This window comes from Ipomoea triloba, chromosome 8, assembly GCF_003576645.1.
Source record: "Ipomoea triloba cultivar NCNSP0323 chromosome 8, ASM357664v1".
Classification (NCBI taxonomy): Eukaryota; Viridiplantae; Streptophyta; class Magnoliopsida; order Solanales; family Convolvulaceae; genus Ipomoea; species Ipomoea triloba.
The window spans coordinates 2,595,524-2,617,046 of record NC_044923.1 but is presented as its reverse complement, the minus strand read 5'-3'; the positions used below and the strand labels follow the sequence as shown (position 1 = coordinate 2,617,046).

General features: G+C 34.0%; 4 protein-coding genes and 1 non-coding gene across 7 annotated transcripts; 3 read left to right on the top strand and 2 right to left on the bottom strand.

Moving 5' to 3' along the window:
* The first annotated feature begins 3,742 nt into the window (after window positions 1–3,742).
* LOC116027300 (GDSL esterase/lipase EXL1-like) lies at window positions 3,743–6,731 on the top strand. The gene is made up of 5 exons (XM_031268841.1): window positions 3,743–4,106; window positions 4,802–4,932; window positions 5,072–5,305; window positions 5,967–6,222; window positions 6,333–6,731. Exons 1-5 carry the CDS (start codon window positions 3,800–3,802, stop codon window positions 6,521–6,523), a joined length of 1,119 nt encoding a protein of 372 aa, XP_031124701.1. The 5' UTR covers window positions 3,743–3,799; the 3' UTR covers window positions 6,524–6,731.
* A 2,357-nt stretch (window positions 6,732–9,088) lies between these two features.
* On the top strand, window positions 9,089–12,512 carry LOC116027299 (protein MID1-COMPLEMENTING ACTIVITY 1-like). Of its 2 annotated transcripts, XM_031268840.1 has the most exons (8): window positions 9,089–9,199; window positions 9,281–9,853; window positions 10,490–10,869; window positions 11,128–11,225; window positions 11,349–11,420; window positions 11,532–11,638; window positions 11,947–12,040; window positions 12,153–12,512. In XM_031268840.1, exons 2-8 carry the CDS (start codon window positions 9,458–9,460, stop codon window positions 12,203–12,205), a joined length of 1,200 nt encoding a protein of 399 aa, XP_031124700.1. In that variant the 5' UTR covers window positions 9,089–9,199; window positions 9,281–9,457; the 3' UTR covers window positions 12,206–12,512. The 2 variants fall into 2 exon arrangements, with proteins under 2 accessions (XP_031124700.1, XP_031124699.1); XM_031268839.1 differs by having other exon boundaries at window positions 9,172–9,853.
* Window positions 12,513–13,611: 1,099 nt separating this feature from the next.
* Window positions 13,612–15,298, top strand: LOC116027989 (SKP1-like protein 1A). The gene is made up of 2 exons (XM_031269791.1): window positions 13,612–13,899; window positions 14,958–15,298. The coding sequence occupies exons 1-2, from the start codon at window positions 13,612–13,614 to the stop codon at window positions 15,210–15,212; spliced, it is 543 nt and encodes a 180-aa protein (XP_031125651.1). The 3' UTR covers window positions 15,213–15,298.
* Window positions 15,299–16,287: 989 nt separating this feature from the next.
* Window positions 16,288–16,359, bottom strand: TRNAE-UUC. Its single transcript has one exon. It is a non-coding gene; the product is annotated as a tRNA-Glu (tRNA).
* Window positions 16,360–17,547: 1,188 nt separating this feature from the next.
* Window positions 17,548–20,280, bottom strand: LOC116027794 (protein FD-like). Of its 2 annotated transcripts, XR_004099998.1 has the most exons (5): window positions 19,803–20,280; window positions 19,341–19,418; window positions 19,099–19,213; window positions 17,944–18,012; window positions 17,548–17,846 (listed from the first exon to the last, which is right to left on the bottom strand). XR_004099998.1 is itself a non-coding variant. In XM_031269548.1 (3 exons), the coding sequence occupies exons 1-3, from the start codon at window positions 20,175–20,177 to the stop codon at window positions 19,139–19,141; spliced, it is 528 nt and encodes a 175-aa protein (XP_031125408.1). In that variant the 5' UTR covers window positions 20,178–20,279; the 3' UTR covers window positions 18,771–19,138. The 2 variants fall into 2 exon arrangements, 1 of the variants encoding a protein (XP_031125408.1); XM_031269548.1 differs by lacking the exons at window positions 17,548–17,846; window positions 17,944–18,012 and having other exon boundaries at window positions 18,771–19,213; window positions 19,803–20,279.
* Between the last annotated feature and the right edge of the window lie 1,243 nt (window positions 20,281–21,523).

The window sequence follows — 21,523 nt, the reverse complement described above, 5'->3', positions numbered from 1 at the left end:
ATTGAGTGTAGTAAAAAGATACTTAAAGTAGTGAATAAAATTATCACACGTACATACTTGTGGTTTATATTAAATTTTAGAAATTCTTTTCTATTAGAGCTATGCATGTAGTTTTAGGGTACGAATGTGGACATTGCACCGTCAAATTCATACGTAGAAAATCAAATCATTGTACAGATTGGTTGAGGAGTAATCACGGCATTTCTAATGTATGGATTTTAGAGCATCCTCAATATTAGTAGTTGATGCCAGAAATATTCTTGACTACGAATACGCACGAGCTTGGCCGGACCGACCCATCTGTTAACTTAAAGGGATGAACTCAGAGATGTGAGCTAAAGTCAGATGCTCTCGAGCTTATAAGTGGTAGTTGGAATTAGTCAAAAGTCTCATTCTCAGTAATAAATGCGGTATTTATAGCCAAGAGGGGGACAAGTTCCGATTTTACGGCATGAAGGGCACATGGAGCCCATTCACATGTTTTGATTGAGGCCAAAGAGGGGGGCAATCATACGTGTCTTAATGTTCCTGAAGATATAGAATCTTGTTACCAAGTCTATGTCGGTATGTTGATGTCGGGCTTGATAGGTCAGGTAGGCAGGAGGGGCCAAGGAACCCACATATAAGCCAGTTGCACGAGCTCGGTAAGCAAGAAGATCGGTACCAACTAAGAGAGAGGTTGGACAGAGAAGAAGAAAAAAAGAGGGGATAAAAAAAGGAAAAAGCAAATCTAACGCAAAAAAAAAGAAAAAAAGAAAAGTAACGCAATTAAGGCGCTCGGCTAAGGGTTGTATATGTGCACGAAATGCACACAAAGGCAGTAGCCTACTAGCCTTATGCTTTCTCTCTCTCTGGACCCACAAAAAACTTGAGTCTTGCAAGAGCAACTCATCATTTTATCTCCAATCCTCTTCCTCTTCCACATGAACTTAAAAGCTGCAAAAGCCTCTCAAAAAACCATTAATGAGGATCCCCTTATGTGTTCAATCAACTTTTGGAGGGATTGAGGTTATTGCTCTTTTTATGGTTTTGTTGGCTTGAAGTGGCCTAGATATATGTAATTATCCTTCATATTCCATATATGAAAAAAAAAAAAAACTGTTTTCCATTTTTCACTTTTTTCATAACACATTGTTCATCATTTTTTTCATTTTCCATCTCCAATTTTAAACTGTAAAATGTTCTACTTAGTGATGAACTTGCTATAAGGTTTTACAACTGTGCCCTAATAAAGGGTATAAGTTTTGTAATAATATAATTCTTCAATGTAGTGCAATTGAATGTTCTAGAAATAATGTCTGTAGTGGGCAAGAGAAATAGAGAATAGTGTTGTTTTTAAAAGTAAAGTAATGAAGTATGCTTTTAATGTGGTCAAAAAAATGAGGTTCTTTCATTAATAATAATAATAATAATAATAATAATAATAATAATAATAATATTATTATTATTACTGTTGTTGTTGTTGTTGTTGTTGCCACTAGACAACAAGGTTTTGACTATCGCTTCTCTTTTTATTTGTACAAATCCAGTCTTTTAATATTTATTTGAATTGTAAATTTAGTTTCTTGATTAATTTAGCACCGAGTTTTGTTTGTACATACCAGGATTTTATGAGAACATTTTGATGACTTCTAATCTATTTGCTCTCTTCTTCGTCTTCTTCCTTTTTTTTTTTTTTTAATAAAATAAAACCCTAGAGATAAATGAAGTTTGATATGGATCAAAGAATTAGATTTACAAATTACTCTGTTAACAATTAAAGGCAAAATTTGTAAAACATTGAAAAATATTGACTAAATTAATAGCTCAATAATAATGAAGAAATCGGGTTACAAAAGTTTTTTTTTTTTGTCTATACAAACTTAACTCATTGGTTCAGTATGTGGGTAATATTTGGAAAAAGAAAATCGTAATTTTTTTTTCTTACATGCAATATTATAAATTTTTAAACATATATGGTTGTCACAGCATTTAGAATTGTAGATCAACTGTAATAATGATAATAATATAATATTGGCTTATTGATTATGGTGGATTGGTGGCTGCAGTATGTACACGGACTAGGTAGTGTAATAATGGAGTGCCAGCAATTTAGCTAAATATGTACCTACTCCTGCAAATAATTAAAATATTTTTTTTTTTGGATGACACAAGAAAATTGTAATCACTATCCGAAAATAAACACTGAGTAACCCTTATTTCGTTCTTATAGAGTTAATAATAATGATTAATTTGGTTTCTTGACTATAGTGAAATTACTGATTTAGTCATTGACTATCATATTTACTGAATTAAGTCATCAACTTTAAAATTTTTACCTAATTTCGTCTTCTGTTATCATCCTACGACTCAAGTTGACTATCATCCTACAGCTCAAATTGACAGGAAGTCAAAATTGGGTAAGATTTTCAAAGTTGAGGACTTAATTTGGTAAGAATGATAGTGAATGATCAAATCCGTAATTTTGCTATTGTTAATGAACCAAATCAGTCATTAACTTTGTGCTACAAGCTCAAGTGATAGTAAAAAAATGGGATAAGGTACAAATAAGCCATCGAACTATTTGGGAAACAGCAATTAGGCCATCGAACTCAAATAACCCCCAAATAAGCCACTGAACTTGGTAAAAAAGAGCAATTAAGCCACTAAGCCCGTAAAAAAGAGCAATTAACATTTTTAACAGGTTAACTTCATGTTAAAGTACAAATAAGTCACTAAACTCTTTGAGAAACATCAATTAAGCCATCCAACTCAAATAACTCCCAAATAAGCCACTTTAAAAAAAAAAACTTTTTTTATGAGTTAATTTCATTTTTTGTCCTAAATTTATAAGTAACATTCCAATTTTAGTCTTTTTTTTTATCCCAACATCTTTTTTTTTTAGTTATGGCCAAATATTTATTTAATCAAATAAAAAAATTAAAAAATGAAAAAAGAAATTAATTTGCCCCTGGGCGAATTGCGAACTAATTCGCCCAGGGGACTAGTTTTAATTTTTTTTTACTTTTTTTTTTATTTTTTCATTTAATTAGTTTTATTTTAATTTTTTTTTTACTTTTTTTTTTCATTTAATTAGTTTTATTTTTTTTAATTAGTCCCCTAGGCGAATTAGTTCGCAATTCGCCCGAGGGCAAATTATGTTTTTTTTTTTAAATTTTTTTATTTGATTAAATAAATATTTGGCCATAACTCATAAAAAAAATAAGGATGTTCGGATAAAAAAATGGCTAAAACTAGAATGTCACCTATAAATTTAGGACAAAATATGAAATTAACTCATAAATTTTTTTATGAGTTTTTTTTTAATTAAAAAAAAACTCATAAAAGAACGTGACTTATTTGGGAGTTATTTGAGTTTGATGGCTTAGTTGATGTTTTCCAGATAGTTCAGTGGCTTGTTTGTACTTTAACCTGAAGTAACATGTTAAAAATGTTAATTGCTCTTTTTTACTAAGTTCAGTGGCTTATTTGGAGGTTATTTGAGTTCGATGGCCTAATTGCTGTTTCCCAAATAATACAATGGCTTATTTGTACTTTATCCCTAAAAAAATCAAATTCATGAGTTTTAAATATGAATACCATGCTTCACTTGTTTGTTTAAATATGTTAAAATATTATAGTATATTTTTGGTAATATTTGATAACTCCCTATCTAATACTGTCAGACTAATTCAGATTCGACACGTCATCTTGTTGCATGTGTTATAAATACACAACAAACAACACTACTAGAGGCATGTAAGGATAGCAAATCCTCAGAACATAATATGTATAGTATGGGCCGTCTGCTGTAATTCGGATGCCAAAAATGTTGTCGTCGTCACGCGCTGCGATGTTTCCGGCGGCCGCCGCGTGCATGGCGGCGTTGATGGTTTTTCCGATGCTGCTGCTGCTCGGCCGGCGCTGCGAGGCGAAGGTAAAGCTGCCGCCGGGAACCGTCGTGAAGGGAGTTATCGTGTTTGGAGATTCCATCGTCGACCAAGGCATGAACAACAATCTCCAGACGACGTTCGCCCGGTGCAATTACCCGCCGTACGGCCAGGACTTCGCCGGCGGGAGGCCCACCGGCCGGTTTTGCAACGGCAAGACGCCGTCGGACTTCATAGGTACGTAACTAATAATATTTTATTTAATGTCTCTTTATTATATTAATTGAGAGGTACAATCACGGTTCAATTCGAATTGTACTGTGGTTGTACAAATTGAATTTAAATTTAAATAATCCATACAGTTTTACTCTTTTCTAACTATTATTGACCCTATTACAATTTACAAGGTAATATCTGATGGATATAATTTCTTCATCCATACAGTTTGATTAAAGTTTGGAATTTTGGAATTTTAGCATTTAATATGTCAATTTTTAGCATTGAATTGTATTTAATTAAATTAAAAGAGGAAGAATGGGCATCACAATATTTTCATTTTTTTAATTTTTTTTAAATACACTATTAATAATTGAAAATTGATATTTTTCTTCGATTCATACTTTATGTCTTTATCTCTCCAAGGTTCTTTTTGGTGGTTGGTTTGGTGTCATCCTCCTAGACAGGGTTTGTTTGAGTGATATTCCGTAATAACTAAACCTTTTTGTTATTCGTTTTGAGTAATAAAAATAAGCTTGTCATAAAATTAATATATTAATTTGACATTAGGTTATTAGTCAACGAGCAATATTTAGTAATATTACCAAATAGACTTCACTGACAATGTGAACTTTCTCGTAAATCAAATATTTTAGTTAAAAATTTTGGTCAATCCAACAAAGTTCATATTAATTGTTACACATTCAATACTCCAGCGGAAGAATTGGGAGTGAAAGAGCTCTTGCCCGCTTATTTTGACCCGAATTTACAACCCGAAGATTACAAAACGGGCGTGAGCTTTGCATCCGGAGGCTGTGGATTTGATCCTCTAACAGCAGAAATTGCGGTATTTTTTTATTTTTTTTTCAAATTCATTCTATTTTCTGTCGCTCAATTATAATCACATTTTCACTTATAATTCTGGACTTTGATTTTTTTTTAATGGAATAATAAATTATTAATTTTTTTTTAATAAAAATATGTAGACAGCTATACCCCTCACGACGCAATTAAACTACTTCAAAGAATATAAGGGAAAGCTGAAAGAGATGGTGGGTGAAAACCAAACAAATTACATTATTGAGAACACACTATTTGTGGTGGTCGCCGGCACCAACGACGTCCTCAACACCTATTTCTCCCTCCCTGTCCGGCGTATCAAGTACGATATTTATGCCTACGCCGATCTTATGATACAAGGAGCCGCCAATTTTATCCAGGTAATTAATTAAATTCGTTTATTGTAAATTAGGCTCTTCTACATTTATAACTCTTTGATAAGTATGCAATTAAATTCGTTTATTGTAAAGTACGCTTTTCTACATTTATAATTCTTTGATAAGTACCGTTAAAGAAAAACAGGCACTAGATAAGAGACACATTTAAGCTCGCTCGTATCATATTAGACTAATTCTCATTCGCACCAAGCCGACCCAATTAAGGGACCAATTTGATTTTTTATACGAGAAGAGGTTTGTACTCTTGATCTCTCTTAAGGAATAAGAGTGCACGACCACTCACGCCAACCAAGTTATTTAATAGGTTACCACATTTAATTGCTCAATTCTATTTTGGTGACGAATTTAGCCTTTCAGTAACAACATTTGTTAAATATCAACGTTCGCTCCAATTGAGGAGCAAACATTATTGATATGTAACAAATTTTGTCACTGCGAGGTTATATCTGCCACCGGCATGATAATTGAAGAATTAAATATGGAATCCCCAATCATTTAGGACTGGATTAGCTATTTTTCTATAATTAGAGTACTAAAAACCTCATTTTTCAATAAAAAGTAAAATTAAGAAATGTAAGAATGAAACTCTGTATAGATCGAATTTCTCGAAATTAATTATCATTATCGTTGATCTTTTTTGAAGGAATTGTACGACGAGGGGGCCCGACGGGCTGTGATTTTTGGCATCCCACCAGCAGGGTGTGTGCCCTCTCAGAGAACAATAGCAGGAGGCAAATCAAGAGCTTGTGTAGAACAGTATAATGAAGCTGCACAAATAGTGAATTCCAAGCTCTCAGCTGAGATTGATTATCTAAGCAACAAATTGCCACAATCCACCATTGTTTATGTAGACATATATAATCCCCTTCTTGACCTCATCCAACACCCCCAAAATTACGGTCAGATTAATTTCTCTGCGCGTTCAAATTTAATTGAGTTGTTAAACTGATAGAACGTATAGAAAAAACGACCTGAGTTGTTTGTTCTTGTGTGATTGAATTGGTGTCAGGATTCGAGGTTGCTGATAGAGGATGTTGCGGGACTGGAGTTATAGAGGTTACCTTTTTATGCAACAAATACAGTGGTACATGTCCTGATCACACTAAATATGTGTTTTGGGATAGTTTCCATCCCACAGAGACTGCTTACAGGATTCTTGTACATCAAATCCTTCAAAAATATATCAGTCGTTTCATCTAAACAAATTGTCAACAAGAAGTTTACAACATTGGATATGTATAGTATATATAGTTCATAGGAACAACTTCGTGTTCTTGTTCGTAAGTGTTCCCTTTAATTTTCTTCTCAAGATTTGATTGAAGGGTGGGGAAATTAAAAGAAAAAGAATGTATGGATTTGATTTGTTGGTGTATTATGATAATTTATAAAGACTTTGATTATATGAAAATATGTACATATGATATATTTGATAAAAATATATATTATTGATAAACTTTTTTTATATATCAATGACTAAAAATTTGTAAATAAATTTCATAATAGGATGTATTATTTGGTGGCTGAGAAGGCAATGCACTCCATGTGATGTTATCAAAATTATCAAATCTTTTATCGCAAAATCATAAAACTTACATGTAACTAAATAATACTAAAATTGCACTATAATATTTAAACTAACTAAATTAAATTTAGTACTATGACTGTGAAAGTGCATCTATCTATATTTTAATATTGGCATTAGGAATGCACCAAACTAACTAAATTAAATTCAGTACTGTGACTGTGAAGATGCATCTATTTTAATAATGACATTAGGAATGCAAGAAACTTACTAAATTAAATTCTGTACTGTGACTGTGAAGATGCATCTATTTTAATAATGGCATTAGGAATGCACCATTGCTTTTGTCAGAATTAATGTTTGTGTTGCTTGAGTCACAGTAAAGTTGATCGAATAATTAATTTGGTAGCTATAAAGTTTCAAGTTTGATTTTATGTGTGTATTGTCTATTGATCTTTTTGGTTTGCGTCAGTTAATTATAAACAATATATAAGTTTTATCAAGGTGGACTTCATCCCTAATACATTAAGAATTTTCCCGTGCTTTCGTATAAATCAAAGAAGTAATGTTTGTTAATTATATCACAAAACATTGTTGCATGTCAGATGAATTTTTAAAGATTTTTTCACCGAAGATTATATTGTATCTATAATGCCAACCAGATTAACTAAATTAAGAAAGGGATTTAAAAAATAAAACAAATCTTTAGTGATTCACATAATGTTAATAGTGAAATTTCCATTAAGATGAAACTAATTCATATTCGATCACGTTTGCAAAGGTCTGGACAAAAGCAATGTATCCCTACCAAATTTTTTGACTTTATAGGTGTGTTCATTTACTAATTGCTAAAAACAGTTAAGTTAAGCTAATATTGAAATTTGGAATTGAATAATTTTCGTACTCCGTACTTATTTTTTCTTTTGTTGATTGATTAAAAAAATGAGACCATAACTTATCACAATTGAATTGTGTGCTCCATCCAACTAAAAGCCTAAGCTAATAGTTGGACTGCACATTTATGTTTATATTATATTTATGCTCACAATCACAAAAAAAATAGTTAAAAAATAAAAATTTCTTGGTCGGATTGCACTGCACAAATAATTAATAGAGAAAAAATGTTACAATTTTTATAAATTATTAGAAAATGTAGAGTGTACCATAAAAAAACCTGCAATCACTATTTAGTAACTAAAAAATATATATGAAAAATGAATTACACTAAAATCACTATTTGGGGCAGTCGTAATGAGAGTGTCTGGAATGGTAAAGCTTTTGTGCGTGCTGTTGTTGTGGAGTCAGCATTGTCATTACTTGATAATTGGAAGGCTGCATGCGAATCAGAGAGCATTAACCATGCAAGCCGTGGTCTTGAACAGAAATGGAAGAAGCCACAAGCTGGTAGAATTAAATTGAATACAGATATTGCCATTGACGAAGCGAATAATATTCTGGGGCTAGGATGGGTCCTTCGTGACGATGGAGGTCGGTTCCTAGCTTGTAAATGAGAGCAACGTCCGGACAATTATGAAGTAAAGGTGGCGGAGGCAATTTGTATTCGAGAGGCACTCAGCTGGTTAAAAGGAACAGGGATGGGAGATGTCGATGTCGAAACTGATTCTCAATTAGTTTATTTTGCTTTACGTTCAGACTCGTTTACTTCTAGTTTTGGTTTTATTATTGACGATGTGAAAGAGGTAGCATTCACGATTAGTGATATTGACTTCTATTTTGCTAAGCGATCTGCGAATCGGGTTGCCCATGCTGTTGCTAGGGAGGCCGTTTCTGAGTCAGGTTGCGGGGAATGGTTTGATTGTCCACACCCTTTTCTGGTTGATTGTCTTTCTGCTGATTTAATGAATTAATTTGTTTTCTTCAAAAAAAAAAAAAAAGACATTGTGCAACAAATTCAATTCAAAAATTATTGACAACTTCTCCCTAAAGGTTGAATCTTCAACCTCAAGGGTTACAGAGCATTTAGAATGATGTAAATCCCAGCATGCATTTGGAAAGATGTAAATGTGACGGAATGATTCAGCAGACATGGCCAAATGTGAGTGTGCACAAGGGTTCTGCCCACTTTGAGAGTAATCCTCATACTGCTGCTTTCGAGGCCAAACATTGGTCTCTTATCATAAATATATTGCCTACTAAACCAGTAAGCTAAATTCGTGCCGACAGATTATTGACAACTTGACACCATATTACGGGTAATAATAGTTATATCATAAGCTCGGTCTAAAATACACAATTTATATTAAGTAGGTTTACAATTTACATGTATTATACTTTTGATTTATGGGGGCATGGTGGAACTATTGGGAACCCTTGTGTCACACTGTCACAGTAAGGTATGAACAATCTCCATTCTCGAGTATCAAGAACTGATGAATTTCCATTCTGAAAAAGTATTCATACTTTAATCTTCGCAGTGCACCACCATTGGTCGTCTCTGAAGGCAATGCATCTGAATTCCACTAAAATTTTCGGCTGAATCTTCTGATTTCTGCCCCAATTCTGAGCAAAAACAAAAGCAGCTCAACTCAAAACCCGACAATGCATCTCTGATCTGCACAGATTCGGATCCGTTCCAGCTCGGGAAGCAAAAGATGGCTCTCGGAGAGGCGGCGACGGTGGCGCAGCTGGCGGGGCTGAGCGCCGGCGCACTGATCGGGCTAATAGTGAGAGCCGCCAACACCGCTCGAATGCACAAGCACAATTGCAACCAGTTCGCGCAGCATGTGAAGATGATCGGGAATCTTCTGGATCAACTTAGGGTTTCTGAGCTGGAGAAGTACCCTGAAACTAGAGAGCCATTGGAGCAGCTTGAGGATGCTCTTAGGAGGGCTTACCTTCTCATAAACAGTTGCCAAGAGCGGAGCTATTTGTACCTGATTGCCATGGGGTGGAGCATTGTTTACCAGTTCAGGAGGGCCCAGGAAGAGATTGATCGCTACTTGAGGATCATCCCTCTCATTGCCCTTCTTGACAATGCTAGAGTCAAGGTAGATAGACTTTGATCTTTGCTTGATTTACACGATTTTTGTTCCGGTGATTCTGCGAGACATTTTCATGTATCCTTATAATCAGACACGAGACGAGTTGGGTGTAAAGATAAAAATTGTAATATTTATACTGAAAAATGTACTAATTTTTATATGTGAAATTGGTCGGGCCAAAATAAAAGGATAATACTTATGCCGGAAGTTTGTAAAAATTAATTGCTTCTAAATCAAAATGTAATATAAAAGGTAACACTTACGACATACTTTTGATGCAAAATGTTATATTTTTAAATTAATATATAATATTATAAGTTGAAGAGTTACTTAAAAGAAAACTTGCAATAGTTATGAGTGAAAGTGTAATATTTATGAAAAACTTGAATCCTTTTACTGAATAAGGATATGTGAGATGGTTAAATTTTGCCTTCTTGTTCTGATTTGGGACTGTTTCTCGTGTTCTTTGTGTATATTAGCTGTGTCTGTTCCTTTCTGATTGATCACTTTCCTCTTTGTTAAAAGAATTTATAGGCAGATATGAAATATGAATATTACTCCCTTCTGAAAGAGGTTAAATTGAGTAGATGCTGTATTTGTGTTATGGTTTGCAGTGTTATCTTACTCTGTTGAAATTTGCAGAGAAGGCTAGAAGATATTCAGAGGGATCAGCGCGAATATACGTTGGATGAAGATGACAGGAAAGTGCAGGCTGTGATTCTGAATCCACAACCTTCTAAAAACGACAGGATTGTGTTGATAAAGAACCTATCTCGTTCTTATCCCAATTTGCCAGTCGATGCAGCGCTCAAGAGTGAAAGTAAGAAACTCCGGGTTGAATTACAACAGTCACAAGCTAATATGGACGCAGGTCAATTCGAAGTGATTCAGCGTCTGATTGAGGTTACAGAAGACGTGGCAAGTAGTCTGTCAGCAGAGAGTTCGCCCGTGAGAAGTGCAAAGAAATTGGAGGTGAATGTCGAGAATGACTCTAAGCTAACAGAGAGTCATAAGACTGAACGGTTGGTTTGTTTTTAGTTCTCAATCTAATTACATGTTGGAAGTGCCCATAAAAAATATGAAATTGTTTTCAAGAACTGTACTCTAACTTTCTCAGATATGTAAGGTTTCCTTAGTTCTTTCCTTCTGATTTCTGAAAACTATCTTACAGGAAACTTGCCTTTACTCTGACAGATATCATAAACTACTTAACTCTACCTGCTCCCATTGTTGTTAGTTTATAATTATTCTTATGTAGGCATATTTTGTGTGTGTCCTAGAGTTCTGTCGGGACATAATCTTGGATCAACTAAGAGCTCGAGTTGGCAAGAAGAGTGGCAAGCGGATCTACTTGGATGCTGTTCCAAGCCTTCCTTGTGTATGTTGGTGCAGCTACTTCGAGATTAACTTTCCATTAAGTTGTAGTGAGTCAGAGATAATCAGTATCCACTTATTGATCTCCGATATTCGCTATATATTGATTGCCTCATCATATTTTCAGGTGTGAAGACTTTCTTTTGGCCATGTGGAACTTTTGCGAAAGTTGCATCAGTAGCTACCGGAAAACAAATCAGTAAGTGAATCTCGACACCTTCCCCCTTCATGTCTTCAGCTTGTTCAGAATCGGCTGAAATGAATTAATCACAGAACTGATACGGGAAATATGTTCTTTTAATTGTTGCAGCTTCAGCAGAAGCTTGTAATGAAATGATGGCCTATTCTTTAGTGTTATCGTGCTGCTGCTATACATGCTGCATCCGGCAAAAGCTCCGTAGGGTTCTCAACATTAAGGTACCTCGTATCATTAGCACTTTGAACGGCTTTTTTGAACTGGAATATCTTTAAGCAAGCAACTAAATGCTCCCGGTTTACTGTCTGCCTTTGTAATTTCAAAAAATAGTTTACTGCTTTAAATTGATGATAAGGGTACTGCATTCTAGATTTGAATTTACTCCATAGAAGCATTTTAGCTACTCGTTTTGTGAATCGTTAAACAAATAATTTACCCAAATCTGAACATTGATTCATTGTATTGCTGTGTTTTGACCTGCAAGACTCGTTGGGTTCTAACTCAGTTTTCCTTCACTGCACTTGTTCAGGGAGGTGCTGTTGATGACTTCTTTTCGCATCTCCTGTGTTGCTGCTGCGCACTAGTCCAAGAATGGCGGGAGGTGGAGATCCGAGGAGTTCAAGGTAAACACGCGATGCCTACTTGCTCGTTTAAAACATTGGAATTAAAACTCCACGCGATGTGCATTGTCACAAGAACACTCGTTTTCACAAGATAATTTCTTTCTTTCTGCAGGAGCGACGAAACCTGGTATGAACCCTCCGCCATCTCAGAACATGGAGTACTAAAAGACTGTTCTTTATTGACTATAAGTTGCTATAAGTTATCATCCATCATTTGTACATGAATCTTTCTATCTCATATATATATATATATATATATATATAGCTTTGATTTACGGGAAAGCATGTAGCCGCTACCTGAAGGTGCTCTCTATATATGTATGTATATATGCAGCAGTATTACATGACCCAATCTGTGTCTGAACTGTGGAAGTGTTGTTGTAGACTTGAAGTGTTATAATTCAAACATAGTTACTGATGCTAAACTGCAGTGTAATCACATTTTTTCTGATCTAAACTTCATTTCCTCTCATTTCATATTTTCTCCAACAGCAGATTTAACCTATTCTATTATTTATAGCCTTAAGGTATTAAGTAATAATATGTCATGCTAATAACTTTGATTTTGTTAATCTCACTTATGTGAACTCGGTAGCTCATACTATTGCTCGAGCTTCAGGATTTCATTCGGAACAGGGTGAGTGGACATATGTTCCTCCCTTCTTATTGCTAATGTTTTAAACGCTTATTAATACCATTTTATTTGTTACCTTAAAAAATAAAGTAATAATAGGTCAAAATAATTTATTTGGAAGTTTTTTTGTAATTCAATGACCTAATTGCATTTCCTGAAAAATTTGATCACTTAGTTAATCCATTAATCAGAGTTTCAGGATTCCATTTGGAACCGGTTGAGTGGACATATGTTCCTCCCTGTTTATTGTTGACGTTTTAAACGGTTATTAATGATATTTTATTTGTTACCTTAAAAAAAAGTAATAATAGGTCAAAATAATTTATTTGGAAGTTCTTTTGTAATTTAATAACGTAATTGCATTCCCTGCAAAATTTGATCACTTATTTAATCCATTAACCAGAGCTTCAGGATTCCATTCGGAACATGGTAAGTGGACATATGTTCCTCCCCGTTTATTGTTAACGTTTTAAACGATTATTAATGATATTTTATTTATTACCTTAAAAAATAATAAAAGGTCAAAATTATGTATTTGGAAGTTTTTTATAATGCAATAATCTAACTGCATTCCTGGATAAATTTGATCAAAACGTAATTGAGTAGGTGAAGCGTGATCCTTTTATATATTACGAGTTTATTTTTATTATATTACATGTTCATTTAAAATAAGTTTATTATATTTTGATATATATATTTATTCTTTATATACTGTAAATTTATTCAAAATGAACCTACAAGATATTAAGATAGATATTAGGGGTTAGATCAGTTATAACAAAATGAGAATTTGTTTTAGAGTATAACTGTATAACCGCTTCAGCGCTTCTATAAAATCTTTCTACAGAATCTCTCAACGTTCATAATCGCATTTCGCAAATTTGCTGTGTCCTTTTCCCCCCAAAATTCCCCACAATCACTAACTGCTACCGCAACGATGTCGTCGGAGGCTGCGGAGGAGAAGAAGGTGAAGGTGATGAGTTCCGATGGACAGATGTTCGAGCTGTCGCAGAAGGTGGCTCTGCAGTGGCAAACTTTAAAGCGCATGATCGAAGTCGATTGCGCCGATCAATGCATTCCTATTCCGCAAGTTACCGGAAAGATCCTCGAAAAGGTGATTGAGTACTGTAAGAAGCACGTCGAGGTTTCGAGTTTCAAGGAGCTCAGGACCTTCGATTTGGAGTTCATGAAAGTCGACCAAGCCACTCTGTTCGACCTCATTCAGGTAATTTTATGATTCTGAAGCTTTAAAATCATTTATATTCCCCAAGTTTGTTTGTTGTGATTACATTATTTGTATTTGCATTGCATATCAATGATTATTAGCTTGCTTATTACTGTGAAATAGTAGGAAGTCTATGCTAGTTGCTTCGTTTTGACTGTGATGTTTTAATTGTTCTTGATTTTAGCTCAGATCTCTTCGTTTCATGAAAGGCTGGTTTCTCGATTACTAGAAGTTGTGTTAGGTGTAATTGATTAGGTAGTTCAGTAATTTTGAATTTTGTACCGCAAAAAAAGAAGATAGTTATACAACTGAATGCTAAATGATGTTAGTGTTCAACTGATGTAGTATTTGATCTTGTGACATGCAAGTATAGATGATGAATTAACAATTGTTATTAAAGCATATCGGACACTTGAAAGCTCTATTGCAAAACATTGAAACAGTTGTGCTAGTTTTGAGATTTGAGTTTATTGTTTTTTTCTTTAATTGTGAAAAAAGTTAATGAATACGTTAGTATTCAGACTGATGTGGCATATATATGACTGGTGTTTTCAGCTGATTCTCTTGTGACATGTAAGTATAGATTATGAATAACGATTGATATTCAAGCATATCAGTGCATGCTTAGCCTCATCTACTGTAGCTAAGATGATTATCACACTTGAAAGCTCTACTGGAAAACATTGAAACTAGTCTTGATTCTTTAGAGCTGAGTTCATCTTATTATTTTTCTTGTGAAAAAAATTAATTAATACTTGGTTCCCTTTTTAAACTAAAAGGTAGTGCAATGATATGATGAGTTGCTTCATTTCAAATGTTTAGCCAATTAGCCTGGTGGTTTTCATGATTAAAATTGTATCAATGGTTAAATTTTATGATGAATGCAATACTTGTGTTTACTTTAGTTTTAGTTTTCCTTTCTCCCTTCTCTGTATTCTGTTTTTCAAATGTAAGTAAATGCATTTTCTGTCTTTTTTTTCTTTAAGTTTCCATTTCCCTGTTAGTAATTAAACACGTACATGTGATCCGATCCTTATGGTTGTTATTTGATCTTTTAGGCTGCGAACTACCTGGATGTTACGGACCTTTTGCATCTGACTTGCCAAACCTTCGCGGATTCGATCAAGGATAAAACTCCAGAAGAGGTTCGCCAGATACTTAACATCGAGAATGACTTTACCCCCGAGGAGGAAGAGGAGATCCGTAAGGAGTACCAGTGGGCTTTTGAGCTCTCTCCCTCTATGGCTGATTCTGAGCTCTCTCCATCTATGACTGATTCTGAGCTCTCTCCATCTATGGTTGATTCTGAGTGATGCGGCGGATGCTGGATAGCTGGTTTTAATCATTTGTCATTTGTTTGATCCACTGGATGTTATACTTCATGATGATACTGTGCTTTTGTTTTTTTCATATTGACACTATCCTGATTTTGTCCTTTGTTTTGGACCTTTTGGTGATCTCTAAGAACTTGCAATGGAAAGTATAGTGCTTATAGCATATGCTAAGCAATTTCGTACCACATTACGAGTCTGGAAAATTGAAATTTGTCTGTTTTGAAAACCCTCACCTACTGTATGCAATCGTTATATGGTAAATCATGTCCACAGTTGTGTAGACTATCATGATATGCCTTAAATATGTATATTGTGTAGTATAACTAAAATGATATTTTAATATTATTATAGTGAACTTATGTATATTGATAAATTAATTTGTAATGTATAAAATAAAATTGAAAAATAGAGAGTTTATACGGATATGTATTCTATCAAATGAATGTGTTTTAGATGTGTATAAAATAAAATTAGAGTGTAGATACATGAAACTAGAAAATTTACCTATTATATAAAGGTGTGCACACAATAAGCTCTATTCATGTGCAAATTGCAATAGCCTACAAATCATTGATAGCAATTGGACTTATAATCCTTTGGTACCCGTAAAGGCTAGAATGTATCATTTTGTGTTAGTCGATCACAGCCACCCTTTTATAATAGGAATCACAAGTAAAAAAATGTTTAAACAGCTAATTAGTTGTGCATCGAGAGGATTTTAACAATAATTAAATTTGTAACCCTTTGATACCCAAAAAGGCTAGAATATATCATTTTATGTTAATAATAATTATTGCTAGCCTTCTACAATTGCCTCCATCAGGAATCACGGTAAAAAACGTTCAAAAAGCTAATTAATTGTGCAATAAACTCATTTGAGAAGACATTGACAATAATTAAACTTTTAAGTTTTAAAAGTATCATTTTGTGTTAATCCATTGCCACCACCCGGAAGGATTTGCCACCACCCGGAAGGCGGGTCATTTTGTGTTAATCCATTAATCCATTGCCACCACCCGGAAGGCGGGAATCAGCAATTGGACCTAAAAACTGATTCCGTTGCCGGGAATCGAACCCGGGTCTCCTGGGTGAAAGCCAGATATCCTAACCGCTGGACGACAACGGATTGATGTTTTATGGTTTGCTTAAATTCTAATTTATATAAACTTCTGTCAAACGCCTCCCAATAGTCCAGGGTAACAGTACTTGTCATATCCAAGACTTGGAGTGAGTTGAATGGGATGAAATACAAAGATGTCATTTTATTCGGATCTTATTACTAGAAAAAAATAGTATTGAAAGATTTGCTAATTATTGGTAAAGTAGGGCCCATTACATATTCCTTTTTATAACATCTACTCCGTATTTTATTTATTTAGAATAAAATATTATTTCAGATATTCGATGAGATAATGAAATTTAATTAAAATTTTTGATTGAAAACTCCTCACCTCAATAGTTATTTCTATCCTTATCCTTCAATATAGAATCTTTTACTTTTCTTGTGGTGTCAATGCTCTAGAGAGGAAATTCTCCCTAATGATTTGAACCACGAGGTGATTCGAAGGGATATTTCTATCTACAGATTCCTTATTATCATTAATTGCTAAGCGACAGAGAGTAGTTGAATGTTGCTTCATGATATTGTCCTATGATTAATTGATCATAATTAACAGATCTTGTGTCAGGATTGAGCAAAGCATATCTTAGTATTTGAAGTAGATATAAAAAATAAAAATCATTTTAAAGAATATATATAAGTTGGAATCGATTTGACTTCATAAATATCTATAATCTGTTAATTGAAGTGGGGCAAGAGGTACGATTTGCACAATAATATTGTACATGCGAAAACCCACAATCATAGTACCCCTGACTCTATTAGATTGTTTGTTCAGTCAATACTGCTTCCAATAAGACTCAATCTCATGACCTCCCATATAGAAGAGTCACTACATGTCATTTGAGCACAAGGTGCTTGGCATTCAAATGTATGTTATGAGTGAAATATGTATTGTGACCTTGTTTCGGCGCGATCATTTACCGAGCATTCTTCTCCACTCTATCAAGATGAGTTGCGAAGTGGTTTAATTCTTTGCCCGGATCAATCGAGAGTTTAGCCGAGCTAGTCAAGATAGAAACCTGGAGAAAATGCTAAGCGAACATAATTTTAAAAGTAAATGTGACAAATTAGATCTTATTTTAGAATAAAGAGTTAATTGAACACTTGTCAATAGTAGATGGAGTTTTTTTTTTTTGAATACATAGTAGATGGAGTTATTTGACACTTCTGCCTTTAAAAAAATTGGCAAAATATTGAACAACACACATATTAATTAAACTTGATACTATGAGTTGCGAAGTGATTACATGAGGTATTATTAATTACTCGCACCAATCGCTATCTTAATTTTGTTTTTATGATTATAAATTCAACCATTACTCCAAATTGGGGGAGGAAAAACAAAAAGATGAGTAATAATTGAGCAAGCATGTCCCAAATTTGTCATACAAAAAAAACATAATAAAGGTCGCCCCACCACATTCGTTTGGTATATCAGGATTTTCACATAACACTTGCTTTTACCGACAGAGAGGAGTTTGATTATATTCCTGCCATGAACAATGAAGTTCCAGTTTGGGTTAGGCTCATGTATACAGAATTGTCAGTTTAATGTTAAAACTCATAATCTATATTGAGTTGATTTACCTTCTCATAACTCCCGATGACATATGTGTTAATGGAGTCTAAAATATAGTTGGACGAATTCAAAATAACCTGAATTATAAAAAAAAAAGTAAATCAAAAATAAATAAATGAGCAAGATTATACATATAAAATATATAATTACAATTGGGGGATAACAAAGGGCTTTAATTGGCCAAACATGTCTGACAGTAACTCCACACCCACTTATCTTTATATGGCCAAGCAAGACTCAGCAACCTCATTGGACCACCAAACAACATAAAAGAAGACCTTTTCTACCACACAACTTGCTTGTACTAAAATTCATAAAATATACGTAGTAATTAATAAATAACTTTAATCAAATATCTAACTAAACACTAGCAAAAGTATTGTAAAAAAAACCAACCAAACACCCCCATATTTTTTAAAGTCAGATTCAATATTTTTTTTAAAAATCTGCTAACTGTGCGGTCCCACCCTACCATACAGAAAGAAAAATACTATACATATTCTCACTTCTTACTCTAACTTTTATTTTTTTATACAACTTTTTTTATATAAACACTTTTCTTGAAATCCACATGATAAAATATTTTATTCTTGTTTACCACATCGTGTACTCCCTCTGTCCCATTGTATGTGTCATACTTAGGTCAAACCAACTTTTTTCTTCTTTGTTTATTTTCTTTAATATTTTTTACTCATTTTTAAATTTAATTTTTTGTGTGTTAATAGTAATTTTAGTGTAATTTTTAAATATATCAATATTGTATATTAACACTCAATTTAATATTATGAAAAATCTTGTTAATTAAACAAGACTTATAAAATAAGACAAAAAAAAGTAATAAAAATAAATGAGTAAAATTTCAGAGTACAGAACTCACACAAAAAATTAAAGTCACAGCTCAGAAACCCCACCTGACAACTTTGATTTTAACGTGCAACAGTCATGAAACTTTTTTTTTTCTTCTTCTTTTTCTATTTTTAACAGTAGATTTTTACTGCCCACTCCCTACTTTTCTATTTCTGTTTCTCTATGATTTGACATGACAATTTTAGTTTTTTTTTTTTTTACCATTTCCACTCTCTCCTTTTCTTTTTTTGGTTGATCTCTTTCTTGTTTGTTGGGGCCTGGGGGGTGGAGAGCTAAAACAGGGAAAAGAAACAAACCACCCAAAAATGGCTCAAATCCTAAGACTCTGAGCTCTTCTTAAAATGGTGCAGTCAAAGTTCTGTAGAGTTTATTCTTCTTTTTGGATGGCATAGCAGACACCTCCATACTTAGCTGCATCACCATTTAAAGAAACTCAGATCTTCATATAACTCAATCATACCTTACTTAATTTGTATCAAAATACACACTTTTTTTTTTATCAGAATATCAAAATAGACAGTATTCCCAGATTTCTTACCTTCTCCTTCTGCCTTCTTAGCTTATCGTTTTCGCGTTTCAGATGCGCTATTTTCATCTCCAGTTGATTTGTGTAAGCCTACAAGGTAATAAATCTAAGAATTTTTAAACCAAAACGCTCTTAAAATTATTTATTTTTCTCCCCCCAAAATGTTGAATCCTAACTCCAAGAGCCTCATGTCCCCTGACAAAGCATATGGAGGATGTAAATCATGATAACTCAACTAGAGACCAGACATTTGCTTACTGTGCACAAAAAGTCTCGTTGAGCTGCCCATGTGAACAAATATTATTTATTTTTAACTTGGTGGCTTAATGGCATAAAGTGATTTTTTCAAATGAAAGATTAGTTCAGGTCGCAATATTGACTCTTTTGTGATTCAGTTGGTTGAAAACAGGAATTACAGTGTAACAGTCTAAAAAAAAAATTAAGAAGATTTGAGTAATGAAAGGGTGTTGTTACCCGTTTTCTGGCACGGCACCGGGCGGCGGATTCTCGGCACTTGATCAGGCGTTCGTGGTGGCGCAGGTCGTCGCCGTCATCGGTTTCCGGCGGCCGTTTTCTGGTGTGGAAGTGATGCGGCGGCGGAGTGATGGGGTCCGGGTGGTGGTGAGTATTCAAGGACAAGGCGGTCGCCGGAGGAGGGCCATTCCGGTGACCGGAGGTAGTACAACCGTGGGGAGGCCGGCCGCCGCCGTCGGTGGGGAGAGCCAGAAACTCCTGGAGGATGGTGGTGGGAGAAACGTCATCGCCGGAGGCAGAGACGGCGGCGACGGCAGCGGCGGAGATGGGATGGTGGGAAGGAGAGAGAGTGATGTCTTTCCAGAATTCATCCATTGGGTGCACTTTGGCAGCTCAGATATTCATATATCTTCGGAATCTGTATTTAACATGGTACTTGTCTACTTTTTTTTTTTTTGGAAACCAAAGTAATTTATTAATTCAAACTATTGTACAATTGGTTGAAGATAATAGGAGGGTAGAACTCTACTTCGGAAGTATAGACAGAGAATATGCTTCTCTAGTTAAGATATGGGCAACTCTATTTGCACTGCGGCTAACATGAGAGATTGCTATTTGGGAAAATGAAACAAATCTTTAACATCAAGGATCACTAGATCAAAGGAAGACACGTCATCAACTCGATTTAGACTTTGGATGATCTGAAGTGTGTCTGATTGGACTAGAATATGATCAAAATTATGTCTTTTAATCCAACTCAACGCTTCCGTTATGGCTATTGCCTCTGCTTCCTTCGGAGTGGGTACGCCTTTGCCTGGAATGCTTGAAGCTACTATAAACGAACTGTCCTTGTTCGTCCCTCAACACCCAACCAGTACTTAAAAGTTTGAAATCCAAACTTACAAACAGTATCCCGACCAAATAAAACTGTGAAAAGGTAAATTACAATGTCTCTGTTTGGTAAATGACTATTAGTTGAGTGGGTTAGAGAGCACAAATAGTTGATAATATTAGTTTATTGTAGAAAAGTGTTTGATAAATTAGCTGTTAGCTGTTTGGTATAATTTCTTTTCTCAAAAAACTAATTGAAAAAATTGTTTAGAACAACTTTTTGAATTTTAGCATTTTGGATTTACAAAAAGTTGATTAACTAAATACTTATATTGATTTTTTAACCAAGTTAAGGAATAATTTGTATTTTCGATGGGATAAATCAAAATTGGTTGATAGGCTAATTATTTTACCAAACAAGACCAATAAGTTCACATTGCCGTTAGTTAGTTATGGTTTAATTCTGCATCTTTCTTCACAATTTGTCACTTAAGAACGAAAAAGACCAGAAATTCAAAAAGACAGATAAATTGCTCACACTCGAATTTATAACATTGTTATTATCAAGTTAATAATCGAACCAACTTGGAATTTGCTCTAAAGTTCAAAACTTTAATCTTATCATGTTAATATCATTAAAATATTCTTATGCAAACCAACTAAGCTAATCATATTTTATAGATTTCATTTTGTATAATTACATGTATATATAAATTATTTATTGGATTCTATATTACGGAATAGGTAGTATGCATACAAAAATATCATAAATTAATCATATTATTTAAAGAAAAACTCTCTGGGTTGGCTATGGGCCCAATAGGGCAAATAAATATATAATGTAGGCCTCAACTCAGATTCAATGTTTTTTTTTTTTTTTTTTTTTTTTG

Excerpts from the sequence above, each read along its gene's own strand:
- LOC116027300 (XM_031268841.1), top strand. The coding sequence starts at position 3,800 with ATGCCAAAAATGTTGTCGTCGTCACGCGCTGCGATGTTTCCGGCGGCC. Across the intron at positions 4,107-4,801 it reads GACGCCGTCGGACTTCATAG|CGGAAGAATTGGGAGTGAAA; the intron begins GTACGTAACTAA and ends TCAATACTCCAG. Across the intron at positions 6,223-6,332 it reads CCAACACCCCCAAAATTACG|GATTCGAGGTTGCTGATAGA; the intron begins GTCAGATTAATT and ends AATTGGTGTCAG.
- LOC116027299 (XM_031268840.1), top strand. The coding sequence starts at position 9,458 with ATGGCTCTCGGAGAGGCGGCGACGGTGGCGCAGCTGGCGGGGCTGAGC. Across the intron at positions 11,226-11,348 it reads CTGTTCCAAGCCTTCCTTGT|GTGTGAAGACTTTCTTTTGG; the intron begins GTATGTTGGTGC and ends TCATATTTTCAG. Across the intron at positions 11,421-11,531 it reads AGCTACCGGAAAACAAATCA|CTTCAGCAGAAGCTTGTAAT; the intron begins GTAAGTGAATCT and ends TAATTGTTGCAG.
- LOC116027989 (XM_031269791.1), top strand. The coding sequence starts at position 13,612 with ATGTCGTCGGAGGCTGCGGAGGAGAAGAAGGTGAAGGTGATGAGTTCC. Across the intron at positions 13,900-14,957 it reads CTCTGTTCGACCTCATTCAG|GCTGCGAACTACCTGGATGT; the intron begins GTAATTTTATGA and ends TTGATCTTTTAG.
- LOC116027794 (XM_031269548.1), bottom strand. The coding sequence starts at position 20,177 with ATGGATGAATTCTGGAAAGACATCACTCTCTCTCCTTCCCACCATCCC. Across the intron at positions 19,419-19,802 it reads GGTGCCGTGCCAGAAAACGG|GCTTACACAAATCAACTGGA; the intron begins GTAACAACACCC and ends ATTACCTTGTAG. Across the intron at positions 19,214-19,340 it reads TAAGAAGGCAGAAGGAGAAG|CTAAGTATGGAGGTGTCTGC; the intron begins GTAAGAAATCTG and ends ATGGTGATGCAG.